This window comes from Brachyhypopomus gauderio, unplaced genomic scaffold (genome assembly GCF_052324685.1).
Source record: "Brachyhypopomus gauderio isolate BG-103 unplaced genomic scaffold, BGAUD_0.2 sc62, whole genome shotgun sequence".
Taxonomy (NCBI): domain Eukaryota; kingdom Metazoa; phylum Chordata; class Actinopteri; order Gymnotiformes; family Hypopomidae; genus Brachyhypopomus; species Brachyhypopomus gauderio.
The window spans coordinates 1,082,381-1,102,180 of record NW_027506883.1 but is presented as its reverse complement, the minus strand read 5'-3'; the positions used below and the strand labels follow the sequence as shown (position 1 = coordinate 1,102,180).

General features: G+C 41.0%; 2 protein-coding genes across 5 annotated transcripts; both read left to right on the top strand.

Annotated features, from left to right (window-relative positions):
- The first annotated feature begins 563 nt into the window (after positions 1 to 563).
- Positions 564 to 6,866, top strand: m6pr (mannose-6-phosphate receptor (cation dependent)). The gene is made up of 7 exons (XM_076988491.1): positions 564 to 846; positions 1,026 to 1,190; positions 1,273 to 1,430; positions 1,658 to 1,767; positions 3,821 to 3,951; positions 4,642 to 4,768; positions 4,877 to 6,866. Exons 2-7 carry the CDS (start codon positions 1,036 to 1,038, stop codon positions 4,997 to 4,999), a joined length of 804 nt encoding a protein of 267 aa, XP_076844606.1. The 5' UTR covers positions 564 to 846; positions 1,026 to 1,035; the 3' UTR covers positions 5,000 to 6,866.
- A 3,243-nt stretch (positions 6,867 to 10,109) lies between these two features.
- casp2 (caspase 2, apoptosis-related cysteine peptidase) lies at positions 10,110 to 19,502 on the top strand. 4 transcript variants are annotated; one of them, XM_076988541.1, is made up of 12 exons: positions 10,110 to 10,271; positions 10,711 to 11,032; positions 11,205 to 11,354; positions 11,475 to 11,552; positions 11,867 to 11,945; positions 12,257 to 12,348; positions 12,547 to 12,726; positions 15,696 to 15,824; positions 16,010 to 16,100; positions 16,216 to 16,410; positions 16,707 to 16,816; positions 16,913 to 19,502. In XM_076988541.1, the coding sequence occupies exons 2-12, from the start codon at positions 10,880 to 10,882 to the stop codon at positions 17,042 to 17,044; spliced, it is 1,389 nt and encodes a 462-aa protein (XP_076844656.1). In that variant the 5' UTR covers positions 10,110 to 10,271; positions 10,711 to 10,879; the 3' UTR covers positions 17,045 to 19,502. The 4 variants fall into 4 exon arrangements, with proteins under 4 accessions (XP_076844656.1, XP_076844655.1, XP_076844658.1 ...); XM_076988540.1 differs by having other exon boundaries at positions 16,216 to 16,416; XM_076988543.1 differs by lacking the exon at positions 11,475 to 11,552.
- The last annotated feature ends 298 nt before the right edge of the window (positions 19,503 to 19,800 follow it).

Here is a 19,800-nt window from a genome sequence, read left to right as displayed (position 1 = left end):
TGTGATTAATGGCATATGTTACATGTCCCACTTTCAGTGTGCTCATCAGAAAATCATTTTCAGACTGTCTGAGCATTCAGTATCAGAGAGTGTTCAATGCAAACATTAGACAAATCCAGAATTCCTGTGATGCGTCTACTAGGATCCTTGAGTGCTAAGATCAGTCGAGTGCTAGGATCAATTGAGTGCTAGGATCCCTTGAGTGCTAACAGAAACGTAAAAGCAAATATTCAGTACCTCTTTTTGTCATAAAACTTATAAAAGCATTGAAAAGGGAAAATGTATGGAATATTATCCTACCTACAATTCTGAATTATAGACATTTCACATTTTAAAAAATAAACTGAATTAAATTAGAATGGTTAAAAGTAAAGGTTGGTAATTTATTTGTCATTGAACTTTTGCATGCAAAAAAAGATACTAGAATGGACAGCTTGCTTAATTTACTGTTCTTTGACGCTTCACAAACGAGATTAGGCCTGGATTAGAATTAGTCCTATGTTAATCTCGAACCTCGTGGACGCGGTACTTCCGCTTGTTACCGGAAGGCGCGTGTGCTGGAGTCACATGCGCCGCTTGTTTAGTTTCACTTCCGCCTTTGATAGAATCTGATAGACCCTGTGGATGTGAACCAGCGTTTGACTCCATCTTTGTGGGATTGCAAATAATATCACTTTTGCTCATGAATGTCTGTGCGTATGTTTCGGCGGTGTAATAACAGCTGTGTATTATCTAGCTAGGGTTAGTTAGGACACTAGGAGTGAGTGTGCTAGCGGCTAGGCTAACCCACCTGCTTGGTTGGGTCACTGTCCTGTTGGTGCTTCAGTGTCTCTTACGTGGTGCACGGTAAAGATGTTTCTGTATAGATGTGGTGTTTTTGCGGGCAACTTCTTGATTTATTGTGGGGGAAATGTCGTGACCGACCAATTTATTTTTTAAAAAATAATAAAAGGAATCTCACTTCATGGTGGGCTGTTAAGTGCATGGTCCATTGCAAACTAACATCACATGTCTGTACATTACAGATCTTCACAGATGGCCATCCTGCTGGCTTGGAGAGGGCTCATGTTTCTCGTCTTGTTGGCCGGCGGAGGACAAGCAAGTGACAACACGAAGAAGTGCAACCTGACCGCAGAGAATCCGTCCGAAAGAAAAGTGCTCAGTCTCCTAGAGCCCCTTACCAATCAAAAGTAAATGGTTCTTCTTAAACCCTCCTCGTCTTTAACTCGTCTTTACCCATGAGCTTGCACACAGTTCTTTTATTTCACATAGTTTTACTGCTCCAACCACCTCTGGAGAGAAGTACACGTACATCTTCCAAGTTTGTGGAGATGCAGATGGGATGAAGGATGCCGGGGTCGTACAGAAGAGTGTCGATGGGAAACAGGTCCCCATTGGGAGGTACAATTCAACACAGGTCTATGGAGGAAGTGAGTACTGGTTTGGGCACAGTTTTGGCTCACCGTGCATTGCAAAGCCTATTTAAGCACATACCATGTCTATTACAGATGTTAAAGTTGCAGGGAATAAATTGTGACCAATAGGAATTTAGATTTAATAATTTACATGCAAGAGAGAAGCAGTAGTTTTGAAAACATGATTTAAAGATCAGTGAATCTGCATCTGTTTTAAAGTGCAAATCTCATTTGCTCTGCAGACGACTGGGTTATGCTTATCTACAAAGGTGGAGAAACTTATGATGGCCATTGCTCACAAGAGGAGAGAAGGGCCATCATCATGATTTCCTGTAACAGGAATACACTTGCGGTGAGACTAGCCTGATTTTACTTATTTAAAGGACGCATGCTTCTACTTACAAGAAGTGTGGTTTAGAAAGGTTTTAATCTTTTGTTTCTGTTTAGTACGTCTGTATGGATTGCAAAGCTAATGGCTCAAACGAGAACAGAAATCCAATAGATGACTGTTGGTATGATGCAAGCTGCATCAAATTTCACTGGGTGCTAATCTTATACAACAGAGTCATGGTGCACGTGATTTATAGTCGGCTGATTAGTTAGTGAGCACTGGGGGAGTGTTTGAAACTAGCTGCTCTGCTTACTGTTTCAGTTAGTGACATGTTCTACAGGTCCTGGGTTGCACATGTGTGGATGTGTCGATGCTTGTTCTCTGCTGGGTGGTGACAGAACCCATAGTAGACTTCTCTTCTCTCTGGTCCTTCAGGCCTTTAGCCATCCCCATGGTCACTTGCTGTTTGTATTATGGTCCTGTGATTTTATTGTCATTTTATTGTGTATTATTTTAAGTCTTGTTATTTTAAGTGAATCCCAGTGCATAGAATATAATAATTAGGGATGCACCGAAAATTCAGCCACCGAAAATTTTCGGCCGAAATGGCTTAAATTAGCATTTTCGGTTTTCGGCCGAAATACTTTCATCACCGAAACAACACGGCCGAAACAATGTGTTGTGATGACGCAAGCAAAAATCGCCTGCACGTGTTTATTTGGATAAAGCTAGCAAAAAAGTTTTCCAGTGATGGCGCCAAGGAAAAGGACATTACACCAAAAATTATGGAACTCGTTGCCTTAGACGATCAGCCGTTCTCTGTCGTAGGGATTTCGTAGGCTAATAGAGAACATTGAGCCCCGTTATGTTTTGCTGAGCAGACGACATTTCTCAGAAGTGTGTTTACCTGAGCTGTTTAATGTTGTTGCAACTCACGTCACGTTTTTATGAGAGAATTTATATTTATCTTTCAGGTCAGTCGGTTATAATTAAATTTAACTCGTATAAAATACATATATTTCTCCTCTCTGATAAAAACGGTCTGGAAGCGAGTTAAATTTAATTAGTGGTCGGCCATTGTCAGCGTTATCGCCGTTAACGGCCCACCACTAATTTTATTTTATAATATGCATTACTGTAATGTCAGTGCTAAATACATATTTTCAAATCAAATTTTGTAGTTGATTTATTCTTTGAATAGCAATGCTTTGATTTTAGTGAGGTTAGCCATAAATCCAATGTTACTAATAATTGGCATAATGTATTTCGGTGTTTCGGTTTTGGGCTTTCGGCCTTGGTTTTCTCATTTTCGGTTTTCGGTTTCGGCTAAGAATTTGCATTTCGGTGCATCCCTAATAATAATCATCAATTTTATTTATGCTGCGCTTTACGTTTGCGGACAAATCTCGAACTGCAACATAGCAAATTAAAAACGCACACAAAATAAGGGAAATCAAGAAACCACCTAGAAAAAAGGGGAAATGCAGGGGGGAAAGGTAGCAGTTCACTATAATATATTTTAATCTTGTTAACAATACAGTGATGAAGCTACTACACACAGCTTAAAAAAGAACAAATATATTTGCAAATAAGTAATTATTTTAATATACATCAGGCTAACAGGTTTTTTAGACATAGGACAACTTCAAACTATTTTAAACATAATCATAGTTTAAAAATATAGAATTAAAATGTAGTTTATTTTTGGATACATTACAAGCTGTAGCATCATGCTAGATCACAAGAGGGCACCATAAAACCACAACTCTATGAATTAGATATTTATGTATTTATAAATTCCTTGTTTTTCTGGTTGTAAATTCCTCAGATTGTCAATGATCTTCAATATTTCTGTTTTAAAAAGTCTAGAAGAATAGAACCGGTTCTTTTTTAAGAATAGTCTTAAAAAAGACTAGAAGAATAGAACCGGTTTAGCAATTTAAGAACAAATCTGTTTGTGTGAGAGGTTCTTGCACGAGACCCATTATATTTGAATCTAGTGTTCAAGGTCTTGTGATGATCTGCCCTTTCTCTTTACACCTCTATGCACTTCCCTCGTTCCTCCTGCTTGTAGGGACAACTGTCTGTGGTTCTGGAGAACAGGGACAGAAATAAGGAGTGTTTTTACCTGTTTGAGCTGGACTCCAGTGCAGTGTGTCCCGTCATCCCCTCCAAGCTCAGCGCTGGATCCATTCTTCTCATTGTGTAAGTATTTATATAGTAGCCATTATGAAAGCTGCATTGGATCTAACCTTGATTCAGACTTACATATACATTCCATTTGATACGTGATTCTAAAGATAGATTTTTATGGTTGTAAAAGCATCAGAGAGCGCATGGTTTGCTCTTTTAAAAGTGGTATTATCTAAATATGTAGGTAGAGGATGTCAACGCACACAAGCAAAATCACCAAGCAACCAAACATAGATCTATCAATATGGTTTCCCAGACCCAGAGCTTTGAGTCATTGTAGATTTTATGGGGGAGATGCATCACCCCTTTTGGCCCTTGTACCATGTGGCTCAAAATATCGATGAGTTTTCAGATTAAACAGTCTGAATTATGTAGATATTGCACAGGTATTGAGATGTTTGCTGCATGGGAATATTTTTTACATTTATCATGTTTGTACCATTTTGCATCATTTATGTAAACCATCCCCACCCAAACTTGTCTGGTGTACAAGTATTCGGTGTTTCCAGAGGCCAAAGCAGTGAGGCAGTACTCCTTAAATACAGATGTGGAAAAACTGAGAATAACGAAGATACAGTATGCGTTCATCCAACTAGCAGTAATAAATTACGTTCATGCAGTTCAAATGTTAAGTGTTCCGTGAGTTTTTAGTGCATCTTACAAAAAAATCCTAATTGAATTTCATTTGATTGATGCTTGCAGTGCATTCTGCTGTTTGGCCGTGTACCTTATTGGGGGATTCCTCTATCAGAGGTTGGTTGTTGGAGCAAAGGGAGTTGAACAGTTTCCAAACTACGCCTTTTGGTCAGAGATTGGCAACTTGTCAGCAGTAAGTCTCTTTTCTCTCTTGCGCCTTTATCTTAATTTCTTGGTTCATTCTCTCATGACTGGTTTGAAATGAATGCAGCACTAAAAAAAAGTGTCTGTGCTTTTACAGGACGGATGTGACTTTGTTTGTCGTTCCCGCGGAAGCAGAGATGAACCACCGACTTACAGAGGTGTACCGACTGAACCAGTAGAAGAACCGGAGGAACGAGACGACCATCTGCTTCCCATGTAACCACTGTACTTGACCTGATGGAGAAGTCTTCAGCAGTAGTTCAGGTGTGGGCCAGGAGGGCTCCTTATTGTTCTTGATGCAAACCAAAAGCACTTCTCTTTATGCATTCCCTATATTGCTTGTTACCGTTAAAGACATTTTAGACATGAATTTAAGTTCGGTATTTCAACAAATTCATTTTTGTTATTTCTCATAATAGTGTAGAAAGTAGAAATGGGATGGGTTTTTACATTGTTTTTCTTTTTTTTTTATTTTATTTTTTTGGCTAGAAGGTCACTGCTTTGCTAAAGCAGATGAATAAATTGTATATCTTCAGTTTTACAAATGCTCACGTATTATAATTTGACCAGTGCTTCATTAATTCCTGTCCAGTTTAGATTTAAAAAGTCTAGATTGAATTAAGTGGTTGTATTTACATAGTGTTTAAATATAGGACCTGAGAAGAGTTTCTCACTAATGCTCTTCAATCTCCAACCCCTCAGCTAGCCTGTGCTGTGTCACCGTGGCTAGCCTGTGCTGTGTCACCGTGGCTAGCCTGTGCTGTGTCACCGTGGCTAGCCTGTGCTGTGTCACCGTGGCTAGCCTGTGCTGTGTCACCGTGGCTAGCCTGTGCTGTGTCACCGTGGCTAGCCTGTGCTGCGTCACCTCGGCTAGCCTGGGCTGTGTCACGCACCTCGGCTAGCCTGTGCTGTGTCACCAGAGCTAGGCTGTGCTGTGTCTAGTCTGTGCTCTATCAAGGGGATGATGCGTAATGTGAGCACACAATAATGGCGACTCGTTCTGTTTGTGTTCATGTGGACTACTGGTATAGCAGTGACCTTAATGGGAAGACTAAACAAAAGCAGTAAAAATGCTTTGCAGACATGCATCTCTTAGTCAAAGCAATGACAGTGTGCATGTACCTTACTATCCTACTGTATTATTATTATTTACAATTTACATATGTTTTAGAAAGATCATGGAGAAAATGAATGATGGGTACTATGTCTAAAGTTATAGAAAACACTGAATATTATGTGATAAGTAATACAAATATTAAGAATTGTGTACTGCATTTTGATAAATAGTCTTGACCTAGTCTTGGTTTAAAAATGGATACATTAATTTTTTAAAATGCACTGTCCGGAGAGATTCTCCAAGAAATTTCAAGACCAGACTCTGGAAATCTGGTGTGTGTTGCAGTTCTTGCATAAATATCTTTATTTAGCTTTGTGTTTATTTTATTTTTGGTTTCTGTAAATTTATCTGCTTTATCCAATGAGGACAGGGTTTATACTGTGAGTGTCGGTTTATAGCTCCAGGCAGATATTGACCATAACTTCTGTTTCAGACCAAGTTTTGGTTTGTGCTGTATCTGACATAAAAGTAAAAAAAACTTCTAATGTTGTTTCACAGTTTGTTTGCACTTGGACTGAAACACTTTGTGAGGACTTTATATTTCTTGATGATCACTGGTAGTGATAGAAGTTAAAACAGAATTTCACTGTACTCTAGAAAGAGTGCTTTGCCTGCTTTTGGTTCAAATGTGCTTATTTTTGACTGAAAATACTTTTGAGGTCAAGAACTGAGCTTTGTGTGTGTGTGTGTGTGTGTGTGTGTGTGTGTGTGTGTGTTTTAAATGCCTGGATATTAAAAACTACTGAACCCAGTTCATCCCATTTAGGACAATCCCAGGAACAAGTTTGGCAAATGTTGAAAAACCACTTAGACTCAGGAGTTTGTAATTCTAAGCCAAATATAAACATGTGTCTCGAGCTCTGTCAGCTCTGACCACTTTTGCTCTTTTTTATTATTGTTTATTTTTTGGGGGGGGACTTTGATTTTGCTTTCAACGGGAAAATAGGAATAAAGCATTTCATTATCAGCCTGTTTTTTGTCTACAGAACCATATATGGAAAAAAATGGCTACTTAACGGGCAGTTTATTTGCTATGCCTTCAGTTTGTACGTGTACAGTTCTTCAGAAGCTGTTTTTTGTAATTTGCTCTGAGCAAGAGCATTTGTAAAGTACAAAATACAGAATATTCCGTTCTTGAGTATATGCGATGAAGCTGCCTCCCAATTGAGTTGCAGGGACCTAACGGCAGACCCAGGAAGACCAGCCACATGTGAGTTGAGTTGAGTAGCTCAATCAGGTTTAAAATGTGTGAAGGGTCGCACAAACACACCTGTGTTACGGTGGTGTATGTTTCATTTCCACTTGGGGCGGTATGTGTGCTACTGCTGTCAGCATTCAACCTCATACATTATATGAGTAGCGTGAGCAGGTTACTGGGGGTAGGAAGGACATATACCCCCCCCCCCCCCCCCACACACACACACAAACGTCTATGTCATCAATGTAGTCAAGGAACACGTGGGACATTTAGCTCAGGTTTTAGCTTTTGCTAGAGTTTAAAGTGTTGAAGTGACTCCAAGATGAAGGCCATAAATATTGTATCAGTTCACCCATTCATGCCTCCTCAGTCATTATTATTTGTACCTCAGATTGTCTCAACACAAGTTTCTCAGGCTCCGTCCGAAATGCTGTACCTCCCTCCTATACAGTACGCCAAAGCAGTATGCAAAAAAAGACTCCAAATACATAGTATGCATTAAACAGTAAGCAAAAAATACCTGGATAACCTACTGAATTGGGAGCCATTTTGAAGTATGTGACTGTAGTACACTGTCCTTTCCCACAATTCATCTGTTTAACTATGATTATGTGATGTCATATGACGTAGGTAAAATGGCGGACGTAGTGTGTCCAGAGACTGTGTGTGTGTGTGTATATATATATATTATATACACTACCGTTCAAAAGTTTGGGGTCACCTAGACAATTTTGTGTTTTCCCTGAAATCTCATACGTTTATTTATCAAATGAGTTGCAAAATGAATAGAAATATAGTCCAGACATTGACAAGGTAGAAAAAATGTTTTTTTATTATTTGAAATAATTTTCTACTTTAAACTTTGCTTTCGTCAAAGAATGCTCCCTTAGCAGCAATTACAGCATTGCAGACCTTTGGCATTCTAGCTGTTAATTTGCTGAGGTAATCTGGAGAAATTTCACCCCATGCTTCCAGAAGCCGCTCCCACAAGTTTGATTGGATTGATGGGCACTTTTTTCGTACCATACGGTCAAGCTGCTCCCACAACAGCTCAATGGGGTTGAGATCTGGTGACTGCGCTGGCCACTCCATTACCGATAAAACACCAGCTGCCTGCTTCTTCTCTAAATACTTTGTGCATAATTTGGAGGTGTGCTTTGGGTCATTGTCCTGTTGCAGGATAAAATTGGCTCCTGTCCACAGGGTATGGCATGGTGTTGCAAAATGGAGTGATATCCTTCATTATTCTAAATCCCTTTTACCTTGTACAAATCTCCCACTTTACCAGCACCAAAGCAACCCTAGATCATCACACCATGTTTGACAGATGGTGTCAGGCCAGCATCTTTTCAGTTGTTCTGAGTCTCACAAATGTTCGTCTGTGTGATCCAAACACCTCAAACTTTGATTTGTCTTTCCATAACACTTTTTTCCAATCTTGCTCTGTCCAATGTCTGTGTTCTTTTGCCCATATTAATCTTTTTCTTTTATTAGCCAGTCTCAGATATGGCTTTTTCTTTGCCACTCTGCCCTGAAGGCCAGCATCCCGGAATCGCCTCTTCACTGTAGACGTTGACACTGGTGTTTTGCGGGTACTATTTAATGAAGCTGCCAGTTGAGGACCTGTGAGGTGTCGATTTCTCAAACTTGAGACTCTAATGTACTTGTCTTCTTGCTCAGTTGTGCAGCGGGGCCTTCCACTTCTCCTTCTACTCTGGTTAGAGCCTGTCTGTGCTCTCCTCTGAAGGGAGTAGTACACACCATTGTAGGAAATCTTCAGTTTCTTGGCAATGTCTCGCATGGAATAGCCTTCATTTCTCAGAACAAGAATAGAATAGTCGAGTTTCAATTGAAAGTTGTCTTTTTCTGGCCATTTTGTGACTTTAATCGAACCAACAATTGTAATGCTCCAGATTCTCAACTAGCTTAAAGGAAGGTCAGTTTTATAGCTTCTCTAATCAGCAAAACTGTTTTCAGCTGTGCTAACCTACTTGCACAAGGGTTTTCAAGGGTTTTCTAAATATCCAATAGCCTTCTTACACAGTTAGCAAACACAATGTACCATTAGAACACTGGAGGGATGGTTGTTGGAAATGGGTCTCCATACATCTATGTAGATATTGCATTAAAAACCAGACGTTTACAGCTAGAATAGTCATTTACCACACTGATAATGTATAGAGTGTATTTTTGATGCATTTAATGTTAGCTAAATTGAAAAAAAAAACTGCTTTTCTTTCCAAAATAAGAACATTTCTAAGTGACCCCAAACTTTTGAACGGTAGTTATAGTTTGAATATAACATAAACCTTATATATACTGTATATACGGTCTCTGAGTGTCCGAGGTTGTATGCATACTGCTCAGTCGCCCACTGAAAGAACGTACTACTTTGAAATCTAGTGCTTAAGTGACATTTCGGATTGAGCCTCCGTGTCTCCTTCGTCTTCCCATCATGCCTTTGGTCATAATCTCCATGAATTTGCTTAATAAGATTTTCCTTTGTTGCTCATTGGTTGGTCTGATAGATTTGCTCTGCCCAGTTAATTATTCTTAGTTTAAACAGTTTTTGTTTTCTGTTCTTTTTCTTCTTCTTTTTCTTTGTTAGCCTTCAGATCCAGATATTAAACACATTAAAAGCGGAGGACAAATTTCGATTGCAGTGAAAAAATCACAATTGACAAAATATGGCACATTTACATTTACTGACATGTACATTTAAAAACTCCATAATCACTGCTGACAGAACCTCATCTTTAAGGGTATAATGTTTAACAAAACTCTACCAGCAAGATAGCACGGTAATAACTTCATGCAGTTAACCAGCACTGATGTGTTCGGTCTAATGAAGATAATTATTACACACCATTTCCCACAGTGTTTTTTTTCGATTATCGAAGCGCAGCGTAGACGTCAGCTTGCAGGTAAAACTTCACACGACCACTATGGGGCAGTAATAGCACACATGGCGCTAATCCCGCCCCTCCCCAGAAACTAGGAGAAGAAGCGGAAGCGCGCGCTCATTCGCCGTCCGTGCGCGCGGAAGTCGCTTCACGAGCGTCCTTGTTCTGTCAGTTACTATTTTCAAATTGTCCATTTTCAAGACGTCCCGGACAAACATTTTGATGCTCTCTGTGGAGGACCCGCACTCATTCACAGGACCGCACCCAGAACTAGGTGATCCGTCTCGACCAAATGCACCGTGTGGTGGCTGCCTGGTTCATTTTTGTGAGCTAACTAGCGAGCTAACTAGCTTAGCCGCGTACGTTACCGTTGATTAACACGGAACCGTTAGCCTGTAGCTAACCCGCCTGCTAGCCAGCCAGCTAGCTGTTCAAACTTGTACCAAAAAAGTTATTATTAAAGTTATTATTATTATTAATAATAATAAAATTATTATTATTAATAGTTATTATTATTAAAGTTATTATTTTTCCGCCTCGTCTTCCCAGTGTGAATATTACAAGTGTGTGTTAAGCGTGCTGGCTGATAAAGCAGGTGTAGGTGCAGTGGGCTCGTGTGTACGAGCTGGCTGGGCCGCCTGGTGTTTACACACTTTATTGTGTCTGTTTTCTGGTTGTTCATGTTATTATTCACCTTTACTGTCTCTTCAAAGGTCTCTGTTTGCACGTCAACGTCGTGGGAACAACATGGGCTTTGAAAAGGACCTTCAAGTGCCTAGCTGAAGCTGAGGGGGTTGTTGATGTGCAGTGGTAGTTAGTTGGTTAGTTGCAGTACTGTAGGGTTTGTGTGTAAAGCCGAGGCCGCCCTGCCACCGCACCACCATGCTCGGGGAGTGTGGTATGAAGGCCCGAGATAAGACTGCACTGAGGAAGAACTCGGTGGCTCTGCTCAGAGAACTGGTGGTGGACGAGCTGCTCATCCAGATACTGCAGGCTGACGATGTTCTCACCGAGGGCATGGCCGAAACTGTTCTGGTAAGGCACAAATTAACTTTGAAGACATTTCACTGACAAAACAGTTTTTAAAAGTTCTGTACGCCTGAAGTCAGTCTTTAAGCCGAGAGGGCCGCAGGTCTTCGTTGAGATGACAAAGCAACTTGGAGTGAGTTGGAGTGACACTGACCCTGCCGTGATGTGAACCCTGCAGACGGAGCCGACCTCCTTCAAGAGGAGCTCTCGTTTGCTGGCGTATCTTCCCAAGCGCGGCCCACGGGCCTTCAGTAGCTTCTGCGCAGCACTTCGAGAGACGGAGCAGCAGCACCTCTGTGAGCTGCTCGTGAGGTTCAGAGACCAACAGGTAACGGGAGCGACTCGCACCGTAGAGAATATCAACGCCGGCTTTTTACGAGAAATATCTAGAAAGACGCAAGAGTTGTGGAGATGGGAGTCGAAGACTAATGCATGTGTGTGGTTGCAGACCTCATCCACAGAAAGCGAGAGTGAGATCTCGTTCAGACAGGCCAGCACACCTATTAAAAGCAAGGGAAACTGTGAGGTGAGGGTTGTATCTGCTGATGTGCCTAGTTATACTTGCAGACCTTGTTATTGGGAGAGAGGGAGGGAGGGGGAGAGAGAGAGGAAAGCATTTGCTGCCACACCTAAACTGCAGGCAATCCTCCTGCTGTGTTGAATGAATCACAAATTCAAACAAAAGTGGTTCCTTTCATTATTCTCCAAAGCTGGTTAGCAGAGGGTTAAAACGTATATTTCTACACGACATACTGAACTGTGTTGGAGATTAAACTAGTGTGCTGAATTTACATTGTGTGGGTTGACTTCATCTTGCTGGTATCTTTGTTTTATTTACAGAGGTCCTCCGTTTATGATCCTGCATTTCCTTTACCTACTCAGGAGTGTGCAGTGCCCGCCAAAAGAACCCGCACCCATGGTGAGTGTGTGTGCGTGCGTGAGAGAGGGAGAGAGAGAAAATACAGATTTACTATTTCCTATAATATTTAATCTTGAAGGAAATATTGTTGCCTTTATTGTTATAAACGTGACTTTTACTTTGTTTATCCAAAACGATGATTTAACCTCACTCACTGGGGTAGTGCAGGTATGATAAGCGATCTCCATTTTGTATCCACCAGAACACCTTGCAGAAAGGCAATTATGAGTGGATTATTAACCCAACAGTAGCACCAAGGTCTTCAGTGTATGCCTTACTGTGTGTGTGGTCTTTTTTCCTTTCTTTGATAGAGTCTGTGGAGATGTGTTTGGATGCTGATAGTCCTGTGACCACTGCAGTATTGCCCTGCACATCTGAGTTCTACCTGTCTCACAGTGCACAGGTGTGTGTACAGTCACATGCACACCTACGTTTAATATCTCATGATGCACAGGTACACAGACCCATACTGATACACATGGTGACACACATCCAAGTGCTCAAGTCACTGCAGTGTAGACACACACACACACACACACACACACACACAAAAATCAGACTTCCAATAAAAACCCCATCCTGTCTGACTCCATGCGCTCAGGCCTACCCGATGTGCTCCAGTCCGCGGGGCCTCGCACTGGTTGTGAGTAACGTGCAGTTTGAGCGTGAGCTGTCCGAGCTGGACACACGCAGAGGCGGAGAAGTGGACGAGGAGGTGCTCAGGAGACTCTTCACCGAGCTGGACTTCACCGTTATCGTGCAGAAAGATCTCACTGCCCAGGTGCCTCTCCTAGCCTTTCGCACCAGCAAGTAAAGGATTAAACATTTGCACATCTCTTTATTTTCCTGTACTTTCATTATTTATTATGAATAAAGTCTTGTTTACACAACCAGTATGGGGCAGTAATATACAGTCTAGTTTCATACAGCCGTTTCCAAATAATTCCAGAGATGCTCAGTAGCTTGAGATTTGGTTACGGTGCAGGTTGCCCAAGTAATGAGAACTTGTTGTCTTGGTCCTAGAGTCATTTGGCTACAAAACATGCCTTGTGTGCATTATTAAACCAGAACTGTGTGTTTGTGGACAGGTTTACACAGTTAGTTGGAGGGGTCCAGTTTAATGTTTAATGAACTTAGATGTTGCTTAGAGCTTGTTAGACTTTTTTTGTTCCTTAATAGTCCAGTTTTGGTGCTTGTTTTTTGCTGACCGTATCAGATCCTGACGTTGTCTTCAGTTGTTGTAGCAGATTAAAGAGGAAGGTGGATTTTGGGAGCACATTCAGTACAACAGTGTTGAATTGGGCTGTGATTTGACCTGGTTGTAGCCTGTCTGTTTATTTACATTATTCTCACCATTCTCCTTGACCCTTCTGATCCACAAGCTGTTTTTATCCATGGAATCATCACTCACTGGTAACAGTATACTTTTTTGAAATATGCATGGTTATGTTTTGAGCCAAGCATTGCATTTTTGAAGTAATAAAACTAGATATTGCAATATGTATCTTGTTGGATATTCATCAAAACAGAGTGCAGTTGTTGTAGCATGCTTGTTTTTGCATATATGCACATTTTAAGCACTCGTCGTATACTTCATGCTTATTATGTACATGCTGTACAGATGTTTTGAGAGAAAAAACTGAAGTCTGTTTTTATGTCTGCTTATTTGCATTTGCAACTTATGTTGGAGTAAAGCACTTTCCTTATCGTATATATTTCAGTGATACACTGAAAGTTACGTACACTAAAGGTAAACTTGCAGTACTACAAATAAAGGGGCCATTGAAGAGCAGAATAACAAATCTCTCCTATATGCAGCATGACATGGATCTTTGTAGAGATATTCGGCCTTGCATATTTTAATCCTTATGTTTAATCCTTACTTTAATCCTTATTATTGGCTGCATGCTTGTTTTATGTAATTACCTGACTTCTTTTTAACATGCATACTAATTAGCATTTTAATAGGTGTATGGTTACACTGATCAGTCATATTATTAACACTGCCTGACATTATGTAGGTCCCTGTCCTGCCACCAGAACAGTCCTGTTGAGGTTGGACTTCACAAGACCTCTGAAGGTGTCCTGTGGTATCTGACACGTATCTGATGTTAGCAGCGGTTCCTTCAGGTCCTACAAGTTGTGAGGCGGAGCCTCCATGGGTCACACTTGATCTTCTAATGTATCCCACATATGCTCAGTTCCCCATGAAGGGACGTACTTGGTCTATAAACAATGTGTTGGTTAATTTTTGTTGGAGCGTTATCCGTATAAATGCCTGGACCCAAGGAGAACATAAACCAGAACATCTTGCTGTCTTCATCGGCTTGCGTTCTTCCTTTAGTGTCTCTGGGTACCATCTCAGCCCAGGAAAATGATGCACATGTGATTCATCAAGCTAGACCACCAGCTTCCACTACTCCGAGATCCAGTCCTGATCATCATGTCGGCAGCACGGACACTCTCGCCAGTCTGTGCCAGTGACGTCCGCCGCACGCCGCACTACACCGTGTTCTCTGATGGCATTCTCTCATAACCGGCGCTAGGTTTCGATACGGTAGCTCTTCTACGTGGACTAGCCTTTGCTCCATACACACATCAGCTTTGTTCGTCCTTCCTTGGACTGCTCTTGGTGGGTACCAACCACACTGGGAATGCACTACAGGACGTGACATTTTGGAAAAGCTGTTGTCATGGCAGTCTGTCTCCTTCTCAAAGTTGATCAGATCCTTACACCACATTCCGACACATCTACTTCTAGAACGTTCTGACTCATGTTTCCCGCCTCTATACAGGTGCCATTGTATTCTTTTTGTCTGTGGTTTTAATGTTGTGACTGATGGGTATATGTTTTGCCTGTATACTACTTTGCATACTCTTCTGAATAAACATATCCTTTAGCAATATACTTTTGCATATTCATTTTGAATATGCACATTATTTCTGCATTTTATACTTTTTGTATGCATACAACTTTTGCATGTAATTGTTTTATGCATATTAGATTTGCTTTTGTATAAATTTTGATTAAGCACATTTGTGTGCTACACTGTGCTCTTCAGATATTCGTCCATGGATGTCAGTATTGCTAATATGTTCCAGTAATACAATCCCAACACCTTCACACTGTCACCACTGGCTTGTGGATGCCACACAGGAGATTTCCATGAACCTGCTTGCTTGGATTCATCTGGTCAGACGGTGTAGTCATATGACGTTCCTCTGCTCTTTCTTATTCGCTTGACATCGACACCATCATGGACGTTGTCATTTCAGACGTATGTTAAATGTGTCCTGCTGGAATTATACTCTTTACCCCAGTGTCAAATTCGGATGTGACTGGACTAACTGTGGATCTGTCCCATCTGTTTACATGATTCTCCCCATTCTCCTTGACCCCACTGGTCTAGAAGCTATTTCAGTATCCAGGATTGGTGTCCACTGGTATTTTTTTTTCTTTTTGGACCACAGTAAACCCTTGAAATAGTTGGACAAGAGAAGCCCAGGATGAAAGGTGCTTAAGAGATACCAGGGTCAACCTGTTCACAGCCAGCTATAATACTGTCATGTCACTGGTGTCATTCTCGGCCCGTCCGTGATGTTGGTGCTCTATTGGAGGTTTACCTAATGCCACACTTTGCAATTAGGTCATGTATGGATTGCTGGAATATACAAGTGAACACTGAATTCTCTCTGTCTCTCTCTCTCTCTGTCTCTCTCTCTCTCTCTCTGTCTCTCTCTCTCTCTCAGGCAATGCGGAGTTGTATAGAGCAGTTTGTGCGGAGACCGGAACACGTGGTGTCCGACTGCAGTGCTGTGTGCCTGCTGTCTCACGGAGTTGAGGGCTCCATCTACGGCACTGACGGACAGCTGCTGGAGGTACTTCACCCGTTGTTACTCTCACTCAGGGGGTCTAAATAAATACTCCACACTGGCACCTGATTGGAAAGGTGTAAAATAATCTACTACTGTCTACACTGTGAGCTCTTGACCTCTCTCTCTCTCTCTCTCTCTCTCTCTCTCTCTCTCTCTCTCTCTCTCTCTCTCTCTGCTGTCTCTCACAGTTGGACTGGGTGTTTGAGAGGTTTGACAACGCCCGCTGCCCAGAGCTTCAGAACAAGCCTAAAATGTTCTTCATTCAGGCATGTCGAGGAGGTGAGTGTGTGTACCGACATGCACGCATCTAAAATCGTTAGTGAGATTCTAGTGAGGCATGTTTTGGTAGCGTGGACCTATCAGGGCACACCATTGTCATCCCTTCCACTTTCAGAGGAGATGGACAACGGAGTGGACCAGTTGGACGGCGAGGATCAAACCCCGCCTCCAGGCCGTGAACAGAGGGATGCGGGTAGAGACGAGAAGAGTGAGAGAGAGAGTGCAGTGAGAGGGCAGACGGAGAGTGAGAGACTACGAGTGAAACTGCCCCAGAGATCTGATATGATCTGCGGCTTTGCCACCCTCAAAGGTTTCAGTGTGTATCCATTTATGTCTTTGAGAGCATGTGTGATTGTAGTTATATTTATAGACACTGGCAGTGTGTTTTCCCGCTTGCGTGAATGCCAGCAACTGTGATAACATAATACGTGTGATATTCTAGGAATAAATAATACATTTAATTAGCCAGTAGTGAAAGTGAGGGTGGAGATTTAATCATGAACTAACTGTGTGTGCAGACAATTTTATGTGTGTGTGTGTGTGTGTGTGTGTGTGTGTGTGTGTGTGTGTGTGTGTGTGTGTGTGTGTGTGTGTGTGTGAACTCAGGTACGGCTGCAATGAGGAACACAAAGAAAGGTTCATGGTTCATTCAGGAGCTCAACGCAGCTATGAGACAGAGAGCCAGAGACACACATTTATCAGATATACTGGTGCAGGTAATAGACACACACACACACACACAGACGGCTTGTAAACCAACCAGTGGAAGGCATATGCATGAGTGTGTGAGACTGTTGATGTTCCTCCTGTAGGTGAACGGGTGTATTAAGGAGAGAGAGGGCTATGCCCCAGGGTCAGCTCACCATCGCTGTAAGGAGATGTCTGAATTCACCAGCTCCCTCTGCAAAGATCTCTACCTCTTTCCTAAGTACTGCCCTAAATAGAGACACACATACCACTCCCGTGTTGCTAGTAAACAACTTGAATATGCAAACATTCAGAGCCTACAATATGACATTTCTGAATGGCAGTACCAGCCCAATCTCACTCCTCCTTAAAGCACACATATTGTGTTCTCCCTTCTCTGCTGTATATATCATTTACCCTCTGTTGTTTTCCTTTATACTGGGCCACATATATAAGCTTTTTTAAGGTATACATCCATCCTACAACTGCTTGTACTTGTATACACATTTTATAAATGAGGCAGTTTAAAAAAAAATCTATCCGTTTGTAAATATGAGTACCGGTAATCGTTTTTATGAGTTCATATATACATATACATATGCTTATGTGCCTAAGTCAGTATGTAAATCTAAATATGCATCAAGGTGTTTTTTTAATCTATTTCTTGGGGTTTGGCTTTAAAAGTACCAGTAATGATTTTAAGAAACACGATTCTGGCTTTTTTTGTCTCTTTTATAATTTTATTTTCATAGAGCTCTATTTTTTGTCAGTTTTGTAGAAGCACTGTACAGTTTTTATCTTACTTTGGTTTTGTACTGGAGTTCTTTTAAACATGTGTTTTTCTGGTTGTTGGTGGAGTCTTCCCAGGCTCCCTGCTTCCTTCTGCTCCGTCACACATCCACTCCTCCACCTACTGTACTTCATCGTCTTGCTCATAACCAGCTTTGCTCTGCACCAAACCCGTTCTTCCGCATGGTGGTGTGTGTGAGCATTACTGCCTGTGCTTCAGTCGTAAGGCAAAGGCCAGTACTGCTGTCCTGCTTGGCTAGGTGAGGATTCTAAGGATTATCCAGCATTTCTTTAGTTTTTGAGGGAATGGAGCGATGTGTATTAACCACAGGCATATATTCAGCTGCCAAATAGTTTATTCTGAAAACAAACATAGGGCAACTATCAGCTTAATTTTTTAAAGCATTTCTTTATTTCTTTTGAAGTTGCATATCACATGTACATGTGTTGTTCAATGTTTATTTCCTTTATATGATGATGATTATTATTACTATTATTAACAGGTTTGCTGTCAGTATTCCATTGAGTCTGAGGTCAGATGTGATACTCGTAGCTCTCCTCTGGTTTGCAGTAGACTGACCTCAGGACAGCTGTGTCTCTTCATGCCATAATTGAAAACTAAAGCGCCAGATTTGGATATCTGCTTTAAATGATCACTTTGCCTTTCCACCGATCTGTAATGTCATTGTACATGTCGAGTCTGACCCAGTTTCTGCACTTTGCTGGTGTTCAGCTGTGAGCGGCGTGTTGGTGCACACGTCTTTTAGCGTGTGCACACTCTTTGGCATGACCAAATCCTAGACTGTGCCTGTCTGCTGTTGTCATTTCTGAGCCTTGGCTAATACAACAAGAGGGAAGCGCTTGGCACATCTCAACGTCCTTCAACGTCCTTCAACATCCGTGCGTCATTTCCCATCCTTAACGCATCAAATCTGATTTATCATATTTTTTTCCATGTGATGCTAATATGATATATTTTTTGTCAACATGGAAATATGACATGATCATACAGGTTCTTCACTTTTACTGCCTTATTTTTTTTTCTTTTATGATTTAGAGAAAAACATTCCATAACTTGAGGGAAATGCTATAGCTATCTGACATTTTTGTCATCTATTACATGGTATTATGTCATTCACATAAAGGGTTAATTATATAAGGAAAATTTAGTTAATTTATTGGGGTATTTTATATCAATACATAATTGTATTATAAAGATTTAAAGCCCCAACCGTACCCCAACTTTAATCTAAAGTTTTATTTCTATGCCTTCCTTTAGTATGAGAAGTAAAAACAAAGAGTTGGTTAAATACGTAAGTGTTAATGTAAAGTGACAAATTTCTGATTTGACACGCTCAGAGTAATATTGATCTATGGCTTCTGTGAATGCAGTAATCACATTTAATCTAGTACATATGTCAAAAGTATATGTAGTTTTGAAAATGCATGACTATGAATAACCACAGAATCTGACCCTATTCTCCACCTGGAGGTTCAGTCTTTACTAATCGTATATGAACTGTATAAATATTATTCAGATTGGTGCTTATTTGGTGCTTCCCCTCTCTCATATGTAGTTTCACGTGACCCCTCACCTTTGTGTTACTGCAGTGAAACGGCCGTTCTGTGTAGGTTCTCATCATACACTTCAGTAGTCAGAAGCAGTACATGAGAACTGAGTGTAACGGCCCTGAAAGTGGAAACTCAGATATTTTGACCTAATTTGCATTGTTTTCCACCCAGTCCCCTAAGATGAATTATTGGGTCATGAAGATGAGCTGTAGTTTGTATATTTGACTTCATTCACTGCCATTGTTCAACAGCCTCTGGAGGGTGCTGTGGGAAATCTTATTCGGTCATTTGTGATATTTTTGTAAAACAAGTATCTTGGAATAAAAAAAATATATTGTTCATACTGTTTGTAATTGTTAGTGTTTGGTATGACACCACCAGTCTTATTAGTGTTTTGCGTTATTACATTAATTAACCTATTTATGGTGTGTGTGTGTGTGTGTGTGAGAGAGAGAGAGTGTGAGAGAGAGCAAGCAAGCAAGAGGATTTCTGTGTGGTTGTCATGTCACTGTTTTGTTGTGTCCCCACTGTCACTGTGGGGAGGTTATTTTCTTTAGTTTGGTAACTAAATGGTGTTAAAGATTGGAAAATAGATACAATGATTACTGTTCCACCTGCCTGTTATAGTGCTGCATTTATGATGCTCATGTTC